Genomic DNA, 21,359 nt, shown 5'->3' with positions numbered 1-21,359 from the left:
GTTTGCCATAATTATGTAGTAAATGTTATTTGTCCGATGCACAGGATTGAAACGCGTTTGTTTTTTATATTTTTCAGAACCGTATGGAAGAATCGAAAGCGTTGTTTCGCACGATTATCACGTATCCATGGTTTCAGAATTCATCAGTCATATTATTCCTTAACAAGAAGGATCTATTGGAAGAGAAGATTATGCATTCACATCTGGTAGACTATTTTCCCGAGTTTGATGGTAAGTGTACATATTTCACTAGTTTTGTTTTTAGGGCCCTCGATCTACTAAATCTGCGGCCGAATATTGGCCGCAGTCCTCCACCAAAATTAGTATAGTATCAGGCTGTCCAGCGTCCCTAAAATTCCTAAAAAATCCTAATTTTTTTCACTTTGGCTAAAATTCCTAAAAAAGTGAAAAATTCAAAAGGAATTCCTAAAAATGCCCTATATTTTCACTGAAATTCCTAAAAAAAATTATCTTTTGTTATAAACATACTTATAACTTGTAACACTGCGAAAAATGATCTTGAACATAAAGTGGACCATGTTTTGAACGTGGTCAAAAATGATTTTGCCATGATTTGCAAACTCAAAATTGGTGACATTGAAATGGTTTCGTTCCCAACTAAAAGTTACTTTGACTATATCCGTAACAGTACTATTTCATAATCAAAGCAGTTGTTTATAATCATGTTGTCAGTTAACAGCAAAAACACTACCATATCATGGTCCTAAAACTTAAATCATATCCATAAGAGGTCGACTTATTCTGGAATATTTTGATACCGTTTTGCCAACTTCAGATATCTTGAATTTTATGTTTGTTCTTTTTTTCCAAATGGCTGAAGTGGTCCATTTATATCATATCATATTTGAAAATGATCATTATGAAGCTGTTGTAACACAATCTTAATTAAAAACATGTATAAATAGTTATCAAAAATTAATGTACAATTTGTTTACTCACAACTCTTTTTATTTAAATTTGCATAATTTCAAAACAACATTGTAAAGTACTAAATGTGTTAACATAGACTTTGCAAAATTAATTCTAACCATGTACACACATTTTGCAATTATATGATCTAGATAAACTGCAATTGAATGGTCTGTGTGATGAACTTTTTTGATGTGCAATTCTGTGTGTTGATTATAGATGCTTCCCATTTATTCAAATGACTGTACTAAGGCTAATGCCTTTTTACTTCCTACTTGTACAAACATTTCATTTGTCCATATTCAAAAGCTGCATTGTGCATGAATTTCACTGTATAAGAATTCCTTTTAGACACTTGTGGTTATAACATTCCCAAAACATAGGTAGAACATGTTCTTTTGACATGTTCAACCATTGAAAAACCATATTTCAAATATGGTTTGAACATGGTTTGACTATGACCATTTCCGCAGGGGAGGCAGTTGACCAGTGAGTCCACACTGGTAGACACCTTTGCTCTTACTAAACTAGAGCATTATTTGTGAGTTACTTTTGTATCAAATATGCAAAGGTTAGCCCACATCGTGGTCTTTTTGGGCCATAGTTTAGTTATAAAATTCCAAATTTTAGCCCTAAAATTTCTGTTACGTACCCTAAAATTCCTAATTTTAGCCCTAAAATTTCTAAAATATTGCCCTAAAATTTGCCCTAATTTTATGTCGGAAGGTGCTGGACAGCCTGTAGTATGTTTTTTTGCCCACCCCCTAACACGTAAAAATTCCCCCTTAAAACATATAAAATCGTACTGAAAAGACTTTCGTCCTCAAAAAGTTTTGCAATAACTATTGTTCATAATTATAATCTGTGCTTCTAAAAGCTTGCATTGTGACAAAATGACATCATACATGTATTTTTGTGAACCGTTAATTGTGGTATGTAAATGTATCGTACTGAGTGACGAGCAGTCTTGAGGTCTAGAACAGTTTACGCTGGATGAAACAATAGCCTGTGGATGTCGTATTACTGTATAAGTTGCTATTTCCATGTGTCGAAAAGTTAGCAAATTTGAAAATTCCAGATATTTTGCGTGAGGATATATTAGCGAATCGTAGGTAATAAAGACCTACTCTAGGCTCAAACTCATATCTCCAGTATTTGATTGGTCAGAAATTGCCGCAGAATTTCCACTGACCAATTAAAATCCTGAGATTTGAGACAGAACTCGGTAAAAAAAATTTATAACCTTGAAGCCTTTGTGTTTAGATAAGCATATAAAGTTTCAGACACGGAATCAAACCAAATTCCTATAGACTTAAACCAACAATGTCTTAAAATTATCTCTAAATAATGAATGGTTTTGTCCAGATTGAAAGATGGACAAGTCCATTTAAGAATTGAGGGTGGTAAAGATTAATTGTTTTGTGTTTTTATTTTAGGTCCAAAAAAAGATGCGCAGGCAGCCAGAGAGTTTATATTACGTATGTTTGTGGATCTAAATCCCGATCCTGACAAAATAATTTACTCTCACTTTACTTGTGCCACAGGTTTGTACAATTTTATTTCTTTCCTTTTTTTTTTTTTTTTTTTTTATTACAGGTTTGTACAATTTTTTTTATTTTATTTTATTTTTTTTAGCTCACTTGAGCACCCCAAAGTGGTCTGGTGTTCGTCGTCCCCAGCGGTCACTTGATAAAAAACAATATAGACTTGTATAACAAAAATATCTTAGACAGTACAATGCCTAGAGCTTTGATATTTGGCATGTAGCATCACATTGAATATATCAAAAAATTACATCCCAAAAACTACAATGCTGAATGCTTAGATATCACTTTGTGGTCCTCTACAAATGTTATATAAATCATAAAATGTCAAAAATGGCAAAGCCTTTGGGTCATTTAGTTTATAATACAGACTTGTATAAGAAAATCTATTTGAGACTTCATTTGTGAAACTACACTGCCAAGAGCTCAGTTTATCCTTCAACATTTCTTTACAGGAATCTATAAATTAGCCGCGTCACGACAAAACCAACATAGAGCGTTTGCGCCTAGCATGGTTCCAGACCAGCCTGCGCATCCGCGCAGTCTGATCAGGATTCATGCTGTTCGCTATCGTTTCTCTACTTGTAAAAGAGATGGTAAGCGAACAGCATGGATCCTGATCAGACTGCGTGGAGGCGCAGGCTGGTCTGCGTCCATGCTGGTCGCAAACCCATTATGTTGGTTTTGTCGTGACGCGGCTCATTTTACCTTCAGGAGAGCTGAAGGCAACTTTTATACTGAGAAAATGAATTGATGTGACACTAAAGTCTTGTTTCTCTATTTCAGATACTGAGAATATTCGCTTTGTATTTGCTGCAGTGAAGGACACGATATTGCAACTTAATCTTAAAGAGTATAACCTAGTGTGAATCAGTAAAATGAAGGCTGGACATGTCCAATCCTTCGTGCAAAAAGTGACCTTGCTTTAAATTCATTAACATTCATTGGATGGTATTTGTGGGTTGTCACGCCCGACGTGCCAAGTTGGGGTGTTTCTTGCCTCATGAACGGCCCGTTCTCTCTTTATCGGGCGCTCCCTTTTTATATCTCGACTCCGCCCTCGGTACTCCCACTCATGTTGGCTTAAGTTAAGACGGCGTGCAAAGACAGGCGTGGATTTTTGAACTTTTTACCAAAAATAAAAAGGGATAAAATATTGTGTGAATTCCTATATATGACAAGTTTCGTGCATATCAACTTAAAAAGTTGAGAAAGAGAACTCTTACCTTTGATGACAAGTTTATTGACAAGTTGTCCCCCCTTTTTTTAGTGCTCTACATGTATTGCTTCTTAGAAAATTTATATACGCAATGAAATATTTGCAATCTGACAGGCATTTATTATCTCGAGGCTATACTTTAAACCATCATTTTCGGGGGAGTAAGTCACTAATCATTGCAGTGAAGAATTTGTGTTGTATTAATCTTGTGATAAATATATAAATATCCAAGTTTTTTTTTTTTGTTTTTTTTTTTCCTGTTTTTTTTCGTTTTCATATGAACAGATGCATGTTTTTGGGAGTGGTCAGAACAAGGTATTTTAAAGTTTTTTTAGAGAAAAAGAAAAGAATTTTTTTTTATTTTTTTTAAATTTTTTTTTTTTTTAATGCTTTGAAACACGAATAGTTAAAAAAAAAAAAAAAGTAATATTGGAACAAGATGGAGTTGTAATTCATTCTGGAAAATGTGTTCAGAGGAAGTTCAAATAGATGAAAGACATTGATCCATTTCTTGCCTGAATTCTAGAAAAGGAAATGAGATAAGAAACCTGCAAAGCTTTTTATTATTTCACGACAGTTGGTATACTTGTGTTGTTTCCTTACGTCATGGGATGAAGATTGAGCAAGGACTGGTTACAGCAAGTGTTCTCCGACCACTGTTATCTGTGTTCTAGACTCTGCTATTAAAACTTTGCTGTAAATTAAAAAACGTACTTTTATATATGTATCTGAGGTCTACTTATGACCTCATAGGCTATTTATAGAATCTGTTGCTATTTATAGATTCTGTGGCTATTTATAGACTCTGTGTTTTATATGGTGTAAAATTGTGTTAAATCTCTTACCGAGACTCAGACAAAAAATTTTTTTTTTTTTTTTTCTGATCACTTTTTAAATCTACATTAAATTTCTCATCATCAGAAATATGGATGTACTTATATGGGACTTTGCTGGTGTATCTAAATTTTTTCATAGAATGTTTCTGTCATAAAACATTGTTCTGTTTGTACTGTAAACAATTACAAGATGACATTTTTATATATATTACCAAGTAAGCCAGAGCATTTTTCTAGTCATACTGAGGGTTTGTTTTAAACTTCAGAAGGGCTGTTATAGTTAAAATCAAAATTAGAATTGAATTCCATACACTACCAAGTCAATATTTCAATATTTTAACAAGAGCTTACATTTCACTCCCTCGGGTTTAACGTTGTGCTACAAAAGCGTAAAAGGGCTGTTCTTTTTTACTCCCTGATATATTTTGTATTAATGCATAGCAATACAACAAAAAGTTTAACAATTTATTTCAGTAAAAATTGAAATATTTAAATATAAAAAAAAGAAGGAAGAAACCCCAAAATCACTGTTCAAGCGAAAAAACTTTTCTTAAAAATTGTTGGAGAGAAATGATGCATAGAAAAAAAATTGATACATAGAAAAAATTTGATATCAGGGTGCAAATTTTGTTGTCAGAAAGTCAGTTTGATTAATTCTTGGTTATGTAATAGGATATAATAATTGTGTTTTAATTGGTCAGAACTGTTTTCCAGGCCAAAAAAAAAAAATCAAAACAAAACAACAACAAAATTCTTCTAGAGTTTTCACACTTTAAGGTTTCATGATCTATTGATACTGCTGTGTTAATCTTCACAAAAATCTTCAACACAACTCACCCATATTATATTTGAATATAATATATATTCTTTTTTTTTTTATCAGTTTGAATTATAGTATAATATATAAATGCACAAACATTTCACTTGTGTAAAAGTTATAATCAAAGATTAATCTTTTTTTTTTCATACAAGTTTTCAATAATTTAATTCAGTATAGATAAGTAGTTTCGGATTTTTTTCACCATATTTACCTCCCTTGCCAGAAGTGGCAGCCATCTTGGAAGAATTTACACTACAGGTCAAGAAGTTTAAACACAAACTGGTTGTTTGATTTGTAATTTCATTGATAGTTAACAAAGATAAACATTTTCATGTTCGATTTACAGTTTCACTGAAGCTTATCGTTGGTTATAGTCAACAAAGATAAACATTTTCATGTTCGATTTACAGTTTCACTGAAGCTTATTGTTGGTTATAGTCAACAAAAATAAACATTTTCATGTTCGATTTACAGTTTCACTGAAGCTTCTCGTTGGTTATAGTCAACAAAGATAAACATTTTCATGTTCGATTTACAGTTTCACTGAAGCTTCTCGTTGGTTATAGTCAACAAAGGTAAACATTTTCATGTTCGATTTACAGTTTCACTGAAGCTTCTCGTTGGTTATAGTCAACAAAGGTAAACATTTTCATGTTCGATTTACAGTTTCACTGAAGCTTCTCGTTGGTTATAGTCAACAAAGGTAAACATTTTCATGTTCGATTTACAGTTTCACTGAAGCTTCTCGTTGGTTATAGTCAACAAAGATAAACATTTTCATGTTCGATTTACAGTTTCACAGAAGCTTCTCGTTGGTTATAGTCAACAAAGATAAACATTTTCATGTTCGATTTACAGTTTCACTGAAGCTTCTCGTTGGTTATAGTCAACAAAGATAAACATTTTCATGTTCGATTTACAGTTTCACTGAAGCTTCTCGTTGGTTATAGTCAACAAAGATAAACATTTTCATGTTCGATTTACAGTTTCACTGAAGCTTCTCGTTGGTTATAGTCAACAAAGATAAACATTTTCATGTTCGATTTACAGTTTCACTGAAGCTTCTCGTTGGTTATAGTCAACAAAGATAAACATTTTCATGTTCGATTTACAGTTTCACTGAAGCTTCTCGTTGGTTATAGTCAACAAAGATAAACATTTTCATGTTCGATTTACAGTTTCACTGAAGCTTCTCGTTGGTTATAGTCAACAAAGATAAACATTTTCATGTTCGATTTACAGTTTCACTGAAGCTTCTCGTTGGTTATGTTCAGAAATAAACCTGTAATAATCTAAGTTTTCTTGTATGTTAAAAATCCATGTCTATATTTATTTAATGATGACAAAATGTTTTATTTATTTTCAATCATTTACTTTCTCGTTGGGTTTATTTTTTTTTACATCATGTATGGTATAATTAATGTTGTTTTTGTTTTCTCCCTCTTTTTACATTTCAATTTGAAACACACAGCTGTTAAAATCTGCATAATTTAAATTATACATGTTTATATACATGATACACTATCTAATAGTCAAATAGTTTTGTTGTACATATATAATAATTATATATATATATATATATTTTTTTTTTTTGGAAATACAAATTTAAGACAAGAATTGGTGGTCTTTGTGTAAGAGACATCGACCAGTCACATTTTGATTATCTGATTGACCCGCACACCTGCTTTAACCATGACTTATAAATTTAAAATAAAAAATCAAACATAAACTATACTGCCCTTTAAAGGGACTCCATTGAGGTCAAAATCGTAAATAATAAAAAAAAAATGTTATTCTTTCAAAGATTTGCTGAAACAAGTTAAATTGAAAGATATTGGCAAGTGATGTACCCAGAACTAAATTAAAAATCGTATTTGACAGAAAAAAATGTGTTTAAACACTTTATTCATTTTTTGGACTATGAAAATAATTGTTCTGGTTGGAAGTAGTAAATGAATGATCTGAAATTTTTGCGCATTAAGTCATTGGTACAGAACGAATGAAATTAATCTCAGTTAAAGTGAAAAATATTTCCAGTATTTTCGAGTTACAAGACCATAAAAAAAATATTTCCAGTATTTTCGAGTTATAAAACATCGATGGACTCCCTTTAAGGAAAGTTTTAGGATACAATTGAAATAATTTACCCATTTTTTACTGAAATTTCACATTGATAAAAAAAACCCCATTGGATGGTTTTTCTTTTCTTACCTACAGTTACATCTATATATCTGTTATTATACTACCCGAAATTTTCAACTTGATATCATATTTTTACTCGTCTGTTTTGAAAAAAAAAGTAGAGCTATCACGTTGTACAAACAATTTTAATGTAGCCCATTGTTCAAATTTTTTTAGTTATCAATATGAAACTTGAAATACTTTCTTATCATGGCAAGATGCTGTTGTTAGGCAAGGGCATAACTCTGAAAGCATTTTTTTGGAGTTGTGCCCCTTTTTAACATAAAATTTTTGTCAAAATCAGTTACACTTAACTTGAGAGACAAGTGGTAACACCGCATGCGTGTGGCGCTCTTGTTTTTTTTCTTTCTTTCTTACTGTACGAAACTAATACTGGATCATATCTCTGCTTTTAAAAAATGTTAAGATTATCAAAATCTTGACTGACGTGTTTTATAAATATATTGGCAACATAAAAAAAAAGAAGCCAAGTTAGTTACCTTGGAAACCAAGTTTTTTATGAGATGATTTAATGTTAACTACTGCGTTGTGTTTATATTGCCTTTGTTTTGTTTTGTTTGTTGTGAATTAAAATGAATTGATATTGACATTTAGAAACGAGACTAGAACTACATTTCATTTAAGAGAACTTTTATTGTCATTGTGTCAAAATTTTCTGTGTAAAATAAGGAAAGTTTCATTTAAGTTAAATTTTAACAGTGATTGCGTGAAAAATTTGGTGTGTAGTAATACAAGGCTAGGATTTTTTTTTTAATGAAAATTGCGTCATTTTACTGTATAGTTCCGAATATTTCATATAACTGACTTCTGAATATTTCATTTAAGAGAACTTTTAACAGTCACTGCTTTCAAAAAAATATTTGGTAATACGGATATTAGGAAATTTTTTTTAATGAAAAATTACATTGTACTTGCTGTATCCTTAGGAACATATTATTTAAGAGAACTTTACTTTGTTTCATTGCTTGAAATTCTGTGGTAAGTAATACAACGTTAGGATTATTTTATGATTTATTTTTTGTTAATGAAAATTGCATCATACTTTTTGTTTTCTTAGGAATATGTTATGGTGATCTATTTCAAATGGTACAATTTTAAAAAGTGCTATATTTTATTCCCTGCATAGATAGAAGATATTTTAATCTTATAGTATATCTTTAATTCCAAAGTTTGAAATTGATAAGTTTGTACTATATAAATTCTACAAACAATAAAATTGATGGTCGGATTAAATTGATAAATTTTTATAATTCTGTCCGATAATGACAGAACATATACGTGTAGACTTGTTGCAAAATTTACAATTTACAATATTTAAGGCTTTTTCACTAGTTAATTCAGGGGTACAAACAATGTTTTATGCAGTAATACCTTTTTGAAAATAAGTTCAAAAGGTTGACTAATCTACTGTGACCTGTAACGCACTGTAAAACTATAACGGAACAACAGTAGTTTATACTAGTGGGATTAGCTTAGAAAAACGTACATTTAATGCGTTCCGGTTGCAAACCGAAACAAATGATACAGATAAATCAAAACAAAAAGATTTTTTTAAGCCTTACGAAAACAGAGGGAAAAATTGGAAAAAAGAACGAAACAACAACAAAAAAAACAAAAAAACTATGAAAAAAACAATAACACAATTTTGTTGAAATTTAAAAAAAAAGAAAAGATGGGTTGTCTTGAATGATCTGTAGTCAAGGTTTCAGTGTGTTAAATATTTAACATTTTTCATCTTTTGATACAATGTCACTATTATATTAGGATGATTATGTAGATGTGTGTGTACATGTAAATGATTGGTATATTATACATAACACCTTGTAAGTGGGTGTGTCCTGTTTGTTTTATAACTCCTCCCCCAAACAAAACACGCCTCCCAAACAAAGATACTTCACGATGGAGCATTTTTAGTTGCAGATTTATTTTCTTTATTTCATCAAATTTTCTTATCGTTTTTTTTCACAGTACGTTTATTGACTTATTCCTCAAATTCTTTGGTCTCCATGGTCATTTACCTTCCGTAGATTAACTCAAAAGTTGGAGCCTTGTTGAGGCTAAAAATAGATCGTCCAACTTTTCCTAATAGTATGGGTATGGTTTTTTTTAGTACATTTAAAAGCCAGCATTGCAGAGTATCCATTGATTTAAACAAATATCTCATGAAATGTTTCCAATGGATTAAGAGCAAAACTAACATTACATTTTGGTTCCATGTTTAAATTAATTTTACTATGAATACTAAAAAAAAAACTGCAAAAAAAGCATTCTGGAAAGAATTGATTGATTGATTTATTAATTTATTGAGGTTATATATATGGAATTATTTTTTGAAATAAAGATAATAAAAGGAAATCTTCAACTATAAATGCAACATTGAAGGTTATTTCTCAAATAATGTACTACGTTATGCATGTTTTGTTACAAAAATGATTCAAGTTACTCCACTGATTGATTTTTATGAAAATGAATTAAATAACCTAATGAGTAGAGAAATTTTCTTCTTACTTAGTACTTTTCCAACAACAACAACAACAATAAAATAACGAAAAACAAGGGGTGAATGAGAAGGGGAGGGAGAAAGAGGTATGGTGTTGCTTTTATTTAGACCAGATAGTATGGTATTGATTTTTATAAAAGTAATTATTTAGCACATGTTGTTTATTATATTCATTGATAAGATGTACTTCTCATAAACTGTCATTAAAAAACATTACTGTTTTTCTTGTGTACACTTTTTTTTATTTGGTGTAGTAGAATTGTTGAGGCATGATTGGTTAGCTTAACCCGTGAACCTGCTGGAAACCGAAATTGACCCGCTTTTGTTGCACCAAGTATAGAACCGGGCCTGTCTCGCCCACTACTGCACTGTCTGTCTGATTTGAGGTGGGTCTTTATATACTGTTGGGAGCTCAATTATTGAGAGTACTTTTGATTACCAAAACCCCCTTTAAACTTTCAATGGATCGTTCCAAATTAAAAAGCTGGGCAAATCCATTACACATATTCAGCGGATTCAGGGTTTAAATGTTGTAGTATGTTGATATATATTTATTTTGCTTTTGTTAATGATAAAACCCAGACAGTACAGTATCCATAAATTTCAATACTCCCCCCTGAATCTGCTGAATTTCAAGAATGGACTTGTCCACATTCTATTTTTAGAACCTGACCATTATTTTACTAATCTGTTGGAGGGGGGGGGGATAATGAGACAAAAAATTTAAGTTTGCCTGCAGACAGTTTAGACCGTGGTGGGACTGCAGGAAATGTAAAGACAGGCCTGGTTCCATACTGGTGGCAAAGGCTGAAGCACTTGTGGTTCCAGCAGTGTGAGCGTGAAAGCACACCTTCGCCATTAAGTTACATGTATAGACATTAAGGGATTGACAAATATTGTGGTATTTTATTTTTGCAATTTTAAGTTCCCTTCAACATACAGCAAAATTTTTTATCTATTTATTAAAAAAAATAATCAATTTTTTTTTTTTTTTGTAATAATTTAAGGTTACAAGTAATCACATGAATAAAGGAAACGTTAAATTAAAAAGTTATTTCCCTTTGGTCCATTGTTACATTACTTTATGACATCAGTTTCTGGTGAACAAGAAAGAATACAAAGTGAAGTAAGGTAATATAAAAGTTTAAAAAAAAAAAAAAGAATTTTAACTGATGAAAAATTGATTTAACTTGCATTTAATTAAGGAAAAGTGGGGGAAAAAACTCAATAATTGTTACATTTAGTCTTAAATATATCTCTGAGAGGAAGCAAGAAGAATGATAACTGATATTTAATATTATTTTTTTAGTAATAATAAGATACACATCATATCCCAATCTCAAGCGAAAGAAAACTGAAAGGGAAAACCCCAGACATGTCACTGCTTCAATTTTGTCAGCCCTTTACATGTACTTGATATTTTTATGTACTCTTTGAGTTTTAGTAGGGAAATGTGATTTAAATAGTTTCATTAAAGAAAGTGCAATGATCAGACCATTTATAGTGACTATCATTTATTACAGTACTAATGTATAAGCTTTTATATGATAATAAATTTACTCGAAATCAATTTAATTCAATCTGATCCATTCTAAGCATTTATCCAATTGGTCTATTCTTAATACATTTTTGATTGGTCCTTTTCTAAGTAGGTGTCTGATTGGTCCATTCTTTAGTATATAGCTGATTGGTCCACTGTTTAGTTGTATTGGATCATAAAGTGAAAAAAGAGACCAATGGCAGAACTCCTTACATTTCTTGACAGTTTGATTTTCTTTCTAACTTCATAGAAAGCAATATAACTTACACTGAAAAGGGGAAAAAAGAAAGCAACAAAAAAACCCCAAACAAATGACTCTTTGTTCATGCCAGTTAAGTTTTGGATCAATTTATAATTTCTGTTGGTACTGTATTTTAGATAAGATCTAGTCTTTTGTGTTCATATTTTTCTTTTCTCTCCTTTTTTTCTTTGCTTCATGTTTTAAAAACATTGTCAAACAAGAACTCTTTCATATAAAGTGTGTACATTTTTTTGTGTGTTCAAATATATGGAATTATATGTTAAATGATGCATTTTTAGTAATGTGTGAAGCATTTATTTTGTATGTAAACAGGCCTAACTATTTAGACTGAACAATAGTTCAATCAGACTGGTTAGTATTTACATTTCATGACAGAATTTTGTCCATTTTGATTGGTTAATATTTCTACTGATGAATGAGTGCAGATTTCCATCTTAAATAGATTTATAAGCCCACTCTATGTGGATTTATAAGTCCATTTTATGTGGATTTATAAGCCCACTTTAGGTACATTTAAACCAGTGCAGGTTATAAAATAATATTGTAGTCTAGTATTAACATGATTGGTTGAACAGTTTTGAACACGCTACCAATTTAACTGGGCTGTTTATTTGAGTTACCTACACCTGAAGGCACGGCATACCAGGCTTAACATAAAAAAATAGAATTTTTTGTAGAGTATATTACATACTTTTGTGGGTACTAGAGCAGTATGGGGAATATAATACCCTGAAGTAATCATACAAAACAAGTTGAATATTTGAGTGTATTATACCCTTAGGTAATCGTACAAAACAAGTTGAATATTTGAGTGTATTTTACCCTGAGGTATTCATACAAAACAATTTGAATATTTGAATGTATTGTACTCTTGAGGTAATCATACAAAACAAGTTGAATGTTTGAGTGTATTGTATAATATTATTTTACCCCTGAGGTAAACATACAAAAGTTGAATAATTGAATGTGTTGTATATTAAGCGTTATTGTGCATGTATCTTTTTTTTAAATCGAGGTAAACATACAAGAAAAAAATTGAATGTGTTGTATATTTAAATGTCATTGAGTATGTTTCCTTAGATTGAAGTAAACATACAAATAAGGTGAATGTGTTGTATATTAAATATGTTACCCATTTCGGAGTTAAACATACAAACAAGATGAATGTATTGTATGTTATGACCTACCACTATCTACTTATTTTGTTGAATTTTTCTATTAATGCGTAGAAAGAAAAAAATCACATCGATTTTCAAAATTGTAACTATTGAAAAATAACAAAACAACATCAAAAAGAAAAAGAAAACAAAAAGCAAGCATTTGCCTACGGATTACTAGTATAAATACGGAGTGAGAAAAGGAAATTAAAAAAAAAATTATGATAAAAGCATAAAATTGTGAACTTTAATTAACCAAGGACAACTGTCATTTTGGGTAGACCTTTTTATCTAGAGTTAAATAATACACTGTTAACGAATTAAACTTTAGAACAAGTTGACAATGGTGTTATATAAGGGGTAGTTGGTGGAAGGTGTTTATACGTCATAATGTATGTTGGCTTTTTATCGTTTGTCAAGTGCTGCATACTCATTTTTGGATTTTTATTCTCTTTGTATAATGTTAAAATGCCTAAGTTATATTTGTATAGACTTTTATCATTAAAATATGTTGATAAAGTGAAATATGTTTAGTTTTATTCTTTAAATAAAGATATCGTGATTGGGCTGGGAAAGATTTTCAGGAATTTCCTGAATTGGGTTTTTTCAAGTTATTCCGTAAAGACCTTTTACTTTTCTATTTAACTAGAGAAAAACTTCTACATTCAGGATTTTCAGGATTTTTACAATTTCCAACGTTCACCCATGTGATTGGTGGTTATAGACGTTATCCGGAATTTGGCAAATTTGGGTTTTTTTGCAAGATTATTCCGTTACAAGAAAACTTTTACTGGTATACTATATTCAAGGTGCACTACCCATCACATTAGTTAACCAGTTGCAATTATTTTCGAAGCTGTAACTGTAAAAGTTTGTTTGTAAAAAAATCTGGAAACAAAGTGATCCCTCGGAAGCATTAATCACAACAATATTACAAGAGAATTGCAGACTCGGTTTGATTGAGTCTGTACATGAGGGATAATGAATATGTGCAACATCCCTAACGCCCCCTAGCACCGGCTTGAGCCGTACTCAATTCTCAATACTTAATAGTGCTGGCATCAATGATCCCGAAGGACCAGAAAAATACCCACGGAATAGCTGAAAAAAACCCAAATATTCTTTATCCCAGAGAAAGTTTGTTGATAGTCATTGGACTTGTCAATATAGGTACTTATAAAAAATAAGCTTAAATGATGGCATGACCAGCATGGTTCAAAGGGCACATGATTACAAACATGTACTGCTATAAGATATCCAATGTTTGGAGAAGTTCAAACTATACATAAAATGCTAACATTAATTATAACAAGACATGTTTGTAAAACATGCATGCACCCCTCGTCAACATGTCAAAAGTTGTTGCATGCAGTGTTGTTTGGAAATCATTTTGGTATTCAAGGCAAAACGTGACATTTACCTTTGAGTCTTCGACCAAAAAATCAAAAGGGTTCATATATTGCAAAACACCAATGTCTCTGATGAAGTTGGAAGGCACATGGGCCGAGTTAATGGTTGGAAACTGTTATGGGATAAAAGGTCAATATTGACATCAAAATCAATAGGGTCATCTATGCCCAAAGACAAATGCTCCTAGTAAGGGCCCATGGTTTGCCGAATTATTGGTCAGAGACCATTTTTGCATTAAAGGTGAATGTGACCTTGCCCTTCAAACTTTTTACCTTAACATCAAAAGGTGTCAACTACTGCCCAAGACCACAGCACCAAAGAAGTTTCCGTGCCAAGCCTGGAAGACACATCTGTTGCCAGTTTACGGACAGAAAACGTTCTGTTCTTGTCAATATGACCTTGAACTTTGACCTTGCGACCCAAAAATCTATAAGTTCATCTACTTACCAGGTCTAAAGTACCTTTGAAGTTTCCGGGCCAACGATACATGGGTTGTCAAGTTATTGGTCAGAAACCCTTTTTTGTCCCCCGCATTTTCGAGGAAAAAAGGGGGATATAGAAATAGGCTCTGTCCGTCTGTCCGAACGAACATCCAATGGTCGATGAGCTTTATTACATCCATAAGAAGAAAATTCCATAAACCGACTGGTTTATATGGTAATTTTACTGGTTTTTTACTGGTTTATGGGGAAAAATGCCACATAAAGATCAAAGAAAAAGCACATAAACCCCAATTGTTGGCACGTCCGTCCGTCCGTCACACTTTCGTGTCCGGTCCATAACTTTGTCATTTATCAAAGGAATTTTAAATAACTTGGCACAAATGTTTGTTATGATAAGAAGATGTGTCTTGCGCAACAACCAGAGCCCTACCTCCAGGGTCAAGGTTGCACTTGCTAATTCAATGTCAACATTGTGTAATTGAGGTTATATGTTGTGTTCGGTCAATAACTTTTTTTTATCTTTGAAGGGATTTTGTAAATACTTGCCACCATTGTTCACAACAATGAGACGATGTGTCATGCGCAACAATCGATCACCTACCTCCAAGGTCAAGGTCACACTTGGAGGTCAAAGATTAACATAGTCTGTTTTAGGGTATATTTTGTGTCCGGTCATAGCAACGGACCCAACGTAGAAAAGGTCTATGGGAAGGACTCGCAACATATTGTCTCCTATCCTATCATATCGATATACAAGCTAATATTCGCCTATTTGCTGATGACACGAGTCTATATCTAACTGATCCTACCTCTGCTGCTACCAGTCTTAACTCTGATCTCTCTACTATCTCCGACTGGGCCAAAACCTGAATGGTAAAGTTCGACCCGAAAAAAACAGAATCTCTTATCTTGACTCGAATATTAGCTTACACGTATGTCGATAACAATGTCGTTAACATATGCTAAGAACAAAAGAGGTCCCAAAATAGATCCTTGAGGTACTCCTGCTTTAACAGTATTCCATTTAGAATGTGCTCCAGGTATAACAACACATTGCCTGCGACCATAGAGATAGGATGAGAACCATGAAAGCAAGTTTCCATTGATGCCCATACATTTAAGTTTGAACAATAGGCTTTTATGCCACACCCTGTCAAATGCGTTACTAACATCACAGAATACGGCACGAACTTCCTTACCGGCGTCAATTGCTTCAGTAAAATAATTGTGAGATATGTTAGCAGGTTTGTTGTTGAGTCACCAGGTATGAAGCCTGACTGCAAAGGATTAAACAATTGTTGGAGTGGAGGTAGTTGAAGGTGTGTTTGAAAACAATTCTTTGCAAGACTTTACCAATTGTAGAAAGAAGAGATATTAGGGCGATAGTTTCCAGGAAAAGACCGGTTATCAGATTTGAATATAGGCGAGACAAACGCTTCTTTCCAACATATGGGAAATACCGAAGAACGTAGAGATTCATTAAACAATTCAGCTAAAGGAGTAGAAAGCTCATTACAACACTCTGCAAGAATTCTGTTGCTTATACCGTCTGGACCTGCTGCTTTACCTAAAGGTAAATGTTTTAGAACTAGGGAAATTTCGTCATGTGTATCGAAAAGGATTCCATATTCGATGTACAAGGTTCATTGTGCTGGAAAATTGCCGAAGTTTGCTCTGGTTCATTTTAAAGTGTTTGATCTATAAAATAGTTGTTCAATATGTCTGCTTTGTCTTTCTGTCTGTAGCTAAAATATCACTATTTTGCAAAGGAGGAATAGAGGAGGAGGAACAGGGTTTTATAAATGATTTCAAACAGAAACACCAGGATTTTGAGTTTGCTGTGATGTCTTAAGATTATTTGCAAGATTTTTTTAAATATTTTGCTTTAGAACTGTTTTTTTTTAAATAATATTGTTGCGAAGTGTCCTAAGTCGCAGCCAATCATGTTCTGTATTGGTTCGTTTGGCTTTATTTTTTTTATAATATAAGTGTTTTCAAATTAGGAGGAAACCAGGGTGGGTCATTTGGTCTATTGGTTACGTTTCTGTTAGGAATACATATTTTAGAAATGTCTATTATGGCTTCTGTGATTTTGAGTGCGTATATATGTATGTTTTGATCTTTAAATTGGTGCCAATTTGTTGAAGCTGCAAGTTCTCGAAGTTGTTGGTAGTTGCCTCTTTCAAACAGCCATATGTTTTTTGTATAAGTGTGAGTATTTGCTTTATAAAAATTTATCAGGCCAAAAATTGGACAGTGATAGTGAACAGGTTGGTCCAGGCAAGGTTCACCAACACCAACATTGTGTATGAATACAGGATTCGATGTGAGAATAATATCGATTAGTGAGTAGGAGGTTTCAGTAAAGTGGATTGGCTCTGAAATAAGTTGAGTAAGTGAAAGTTGCTGACTAAATGAGATTAATTTTCTAGAGGCAGTAGAATAAAGTGTGTAAATGTTGAAGTCTCCCGTGATTATGATGTTTGGTATACCGGAATCAACAACAAGATTAATGGAATCTTCGATTAAGGAGTGTTGTACGGTAGAAGTGTTAGGTGGTGGTAGTAAGATCCATAGAGAAAGCGTTTTGTCTTACAAATAATTTCAACCCAAATGCACTCAATTCCTTGAACTTCTAAGTCATGACGACGCAAGTAACGATAGCGGCTTTTTACATGCAAAAGCATTCCCCCGTGACTACTCCTTGATCGATCCTTTCTTTCTGGATCATGAAAGCCATCAAAGACTAATTCACTGTTTGGTGTTGAACTATTTAGCCATGTTTCAGAGAAAGAGAGGATATCAAAGCCCTTAACCTCGGCAAAGAGCGTGCCTAGTTTATGTTTAATGCTCTGAGCATTGTAGTGCATAAAAGAAAAATAAGAGGAAAATCTCTGGTCCAGAATTAGGATGCACATCACCGGAGAGGCATATCAAACACATGAGAAATCCTAAGAGTGAACATTGGATGCTAATAGCAGAGACAATATAACATATGAGAATGTGACAAGTCATTTCTGTAGTGAATTGTAGACATAGGATGTGTGCGTTTGAATCTGGGGGAATTTAAAGTTTAATTTTTGTTGGGGAATTTTGCATACTGCTTAAAAACCCAAAAATAAGGTAGAAAAAAAAAACGAGAATCAAGGGGAAATTGTAATTAATTTTGCCCTTGTATTTAAAACCCCATAAAAAACTAATTTTTATAAGGGTGGCAAACTACAAAAGTAAAAAAATAAGTTTTAAGTTAAAAAATTTAGCCACTGACCCTAATAGCAGATTTACATGTTTACATGTTCACAAGTATTGGTATACACGCACGTGCATAGAATGACGTTTTCCCATATTTATATTTATCTGTTTCATAAAAGGATATCAGGCTTTATAAAACCAAATTGAAAGTGCATAAATATAAAACATTTTTAGTGTAATAGTGGCAGTTTTAAATAAGATTCGTTCGGACATATAGCGATCACAATTTGGCCGTAAAAAGGAACATACATCTATTCTTGTGGATTTGTTGTTGGGATACAAACTAAGTAAATTAAAATAAACAATAATCTTTTAATCAAGTCCCAATTATGAATATAATATGCCTATGAATGAAAAGTTTATTGAATAATTTTTAAGTAAAGATTCCTATTTATGATTAGTACAGTTTTATGAACTTATAAATAAATTGATAGAAACAGTCGATTTAAATTAACTCTTGTGTTTAACAAGTGTTTACTTTAAGACACAAGTCTTTATTTAATGTCAAGGCTTGAGCATTGTTGTACTGACCTAGACGGTACAGCACCGAACTAACTAACAATGACAAGTTTCGGCTATTTATTTGTTTCGAGACAATAAACTAACAATTGATAGAATAATAATGAAGATAATCTAAAAATCGATTCGTTTATTATAATTGATAAGAGCCAATCACATCACTTCTTATATAATGTACTTGGCAAGACAATCAAAATGGATGCCTCCATGAAATAAAGTGTTGTGGAAAGTAAACAATTTATATTTTTTCAAGTTAATGAAAACTCGTTCTTTTACATTCCTTCCTCCTAAAAAGATAAGAAATTTGAAGTAAACAAAACAAAATGTTAATCAAATGTTTTTTTAGATATATATATTTTTAGAGGCTTTGTTAATTTAAACAAATGTCTTGAAAAATTTAAGCTTAGTAGTTAATTTGCAATATCTAAATATTATGCCTCAAGATTCGTTCTAATTTTCATGAAAGTTGACAAAAAAACCAAAAAGGAAGCAACTTACACATGATCAACGGTACCACAATAAATTATTAAAAAGTGGTCAAAATATGCATAAAAAACCTTACTGCATTAATAACGTAGTAGAAACATAATTGTTATTTATTTATCAACAACAAAATAACAAAAGGCATGACAAATTGACACTTGAGCTCAAGTTCCAGTCCAAGTCGACCGCTCTATCAAAGTATAATTCTACAACTTCGTTGTACGCTCTCCTCCTCCTTTCTTCTCTGTTTTACCGTATTCTTTCCTTTCTTTCTTCATCCTTTGCTGTTCTTTCCCGTTCCTGCTATCTGAGTCGTTCCTCATGGCTTCTTCTCCGTGGCTTTCCTTTGCCCAGAGTTGGTTTGTAGTAAGAATTAACCACCTTTACTTCTTCTGGCTGATGAAGACACCCGGCTTGAAATGTATGCCTTCGAGCATCGTATCTCCGTTTTGTGATGTGTCCAGTGTAGATACACTTAAAATAGTTCCTGTACGGCTCATGGGTTGACACCCAATGCTTGTTAAACTCGGAGTACGTGTAGTAAAAGCCAACACATCTAGGTACAGGACAGGTGTCTCCTTTGTCATGCCAAATAGGCCTTTCTGCATCAGGTAAACGAAGCTGAGCTTGCGCCATAATGCTGCAACAACCAAAAATAATTCATACCGTGAAATTCTTTTGAATTATAAAAAAATAAATTCACATTTCAATTATTTGTTTCCTTTATCATTATACATAATTATGATTATAATATATTTATATACAATATGGGCAATTCCCCTTTTAAATTACAAGAAACAACATTTATTTCAAAGATTCCTACTAATTTTTTTATTTATGTATTTTAAGCTTTTATTCATATATATACATTTATATTGAAAACATATTCATAAATTGTATGCATTGTACTAATGCATATTCATGTATATTATCAACTTTAACAAATAATAGTATAAACTATTTGTTGCAATATTGATTTTAAAGGTCAGTTTCAATAACTTTCAAAAACATAGTATTATAACTACATAATCAAAGAAAGACAACTCTTTTGAACTTATAATAAAATATGTTTACAATTTTATCTCCTATTGAAACATTTTTATAACTTTATCTAATAATATGCAAAATATTTAAATTTGAAATAAGTTACATAAAATTAATGTTTATACAAACATGGTTAACAGAATATGATTAACATTATATAGGTTTATTAATGTAATAAACAAATACTATGACTCATGATTATTTATTTTTGGAATTAAGGTGAATAATTATATATCTCGTGGTTTGATTTTTCTTTCTCTCCTAGATCGTGGAGCAAAAGGAACATTTTTAGGTATACAAGAATTTAATTGTGTTTGAAGTTCAGAGTCTGAACTGGCATTGTGAGCTTCTTCAAGATCAATTTTGTTTTGTTCTTCATGAGAATTGATTTGTTTTGTCCAATCAACAGGAGTTTCTTTCCCTTCAAAGTGTTTTAAATGATCTACATGCACTATGATTGATCTACTGTCAAGTTTGTTATCTTAGCCAATACTAAATATGGACCTGTCCAGCCTTGACCTAATTTCTGGTTTGCAGTAGGAGGATACCATCTCCAGACCCAATTGCCTTCAGAAAATTGATTGGGTTTTAAACCACGGTCATAGTAACGTTTCTGTCGGCTTGCAGAAATTCCTAAGTTACTATATGCAAACGAATATGATTGTCTAAGAGTATGTTTGACCTATTTTACATATTCAATTGGGCATTCTGTTTCAGATTGACCTGGAGGAGGACCCACCATAAGACCTATAGGGCTATCAACTTCACGACCTAGCATCAAAAGATTTGGGCTACAACCAGTACTGCTTTGTTATGTTGATCTGTAAGCTGCCATCACATATGGTAAATGGTCATCACAGTCAGATTGTTCCTTTGAAACAAAAGATTTCAACATTAGAATCACACTTTTATTAGGGCGTTCTACTAATCCATCCGATTTTGGATTGTACGGACAAGTTCGAGTCTTATCAATACCCAAAATACTACAAATATGAGAGAAAAGATGTGACTCAAATTCTCTCCCTTGATCGGTATGACTTTGACTTGGAAAACCAAATTGTAAAAACACTTGTGTTACCAATATATCAGCAACTGTATAAGCAGTGTGATTCGGAACTGCAAATGCCATTATCTCGGTAAATAATTTCATACTCATAAGCACCCAGAATGCTAATCCAGCGAGCCAATATTCCCTCTG

General features: G+C 32.2%; 1 protein-coding gene across 2 annotated transcripts in view; it reads left to right on the top strand.

Annotated features, from left to right (window-relative positions):
- The window catches only part of LOC132745287 (guanine nucleotide-binding protein G(q) subunit alpha), a 45,755-nt gene extending 32,220 nt beyond the window's left edge, over positions 1-13,535 (top strand). For both annotated transcript variants that reach the window (XM_060734165.1, XM_060734167.1), the window contains 3 exons: positions 78-231; positions 2,367-2,474; positions 3,261-13,535. In XM_060734165.1, coding sequence (XP_060590148.1) covers positions 78-231; positions 2,367-2,474; positions 3,261-3,343 — 345 coding nt within the window. In that variant the 3' untranslated portion in view covers positions 3,344-13,535. The remainder of the gene's footprint in view (positions 1-77; positions 232-2,366; positions 2,475-3,260) is intronic.
- The last annotated feature ends 7,824 nt before the right edge of the window (positions 13,536-21,359 follow it).

The sequence above is a fragment of the Ruditapes philippinarum genome, unplaced genomic scaffold (genome assembly GCF_026571515.1).
Source record: "Ruditapes philippinarum isolate M1 unplaced genomic scaffold, ASM2657151v2 ctg6492_1_1_1_1, whole genome shotgun sequence".
Classification (NCBI taxonomy): domain Eukaryota; kingdom Metazoa; phylum Mollusca; class Bivalvia; order Venerida; family Veneridae; genus Ruditapes; species Ruditapes philippinarum.
The sequence above is the reverse complement of the archived record's forward strand: the minus strand, read 5'-3'. Positions and strand labels throughout refer to the sequence as shown.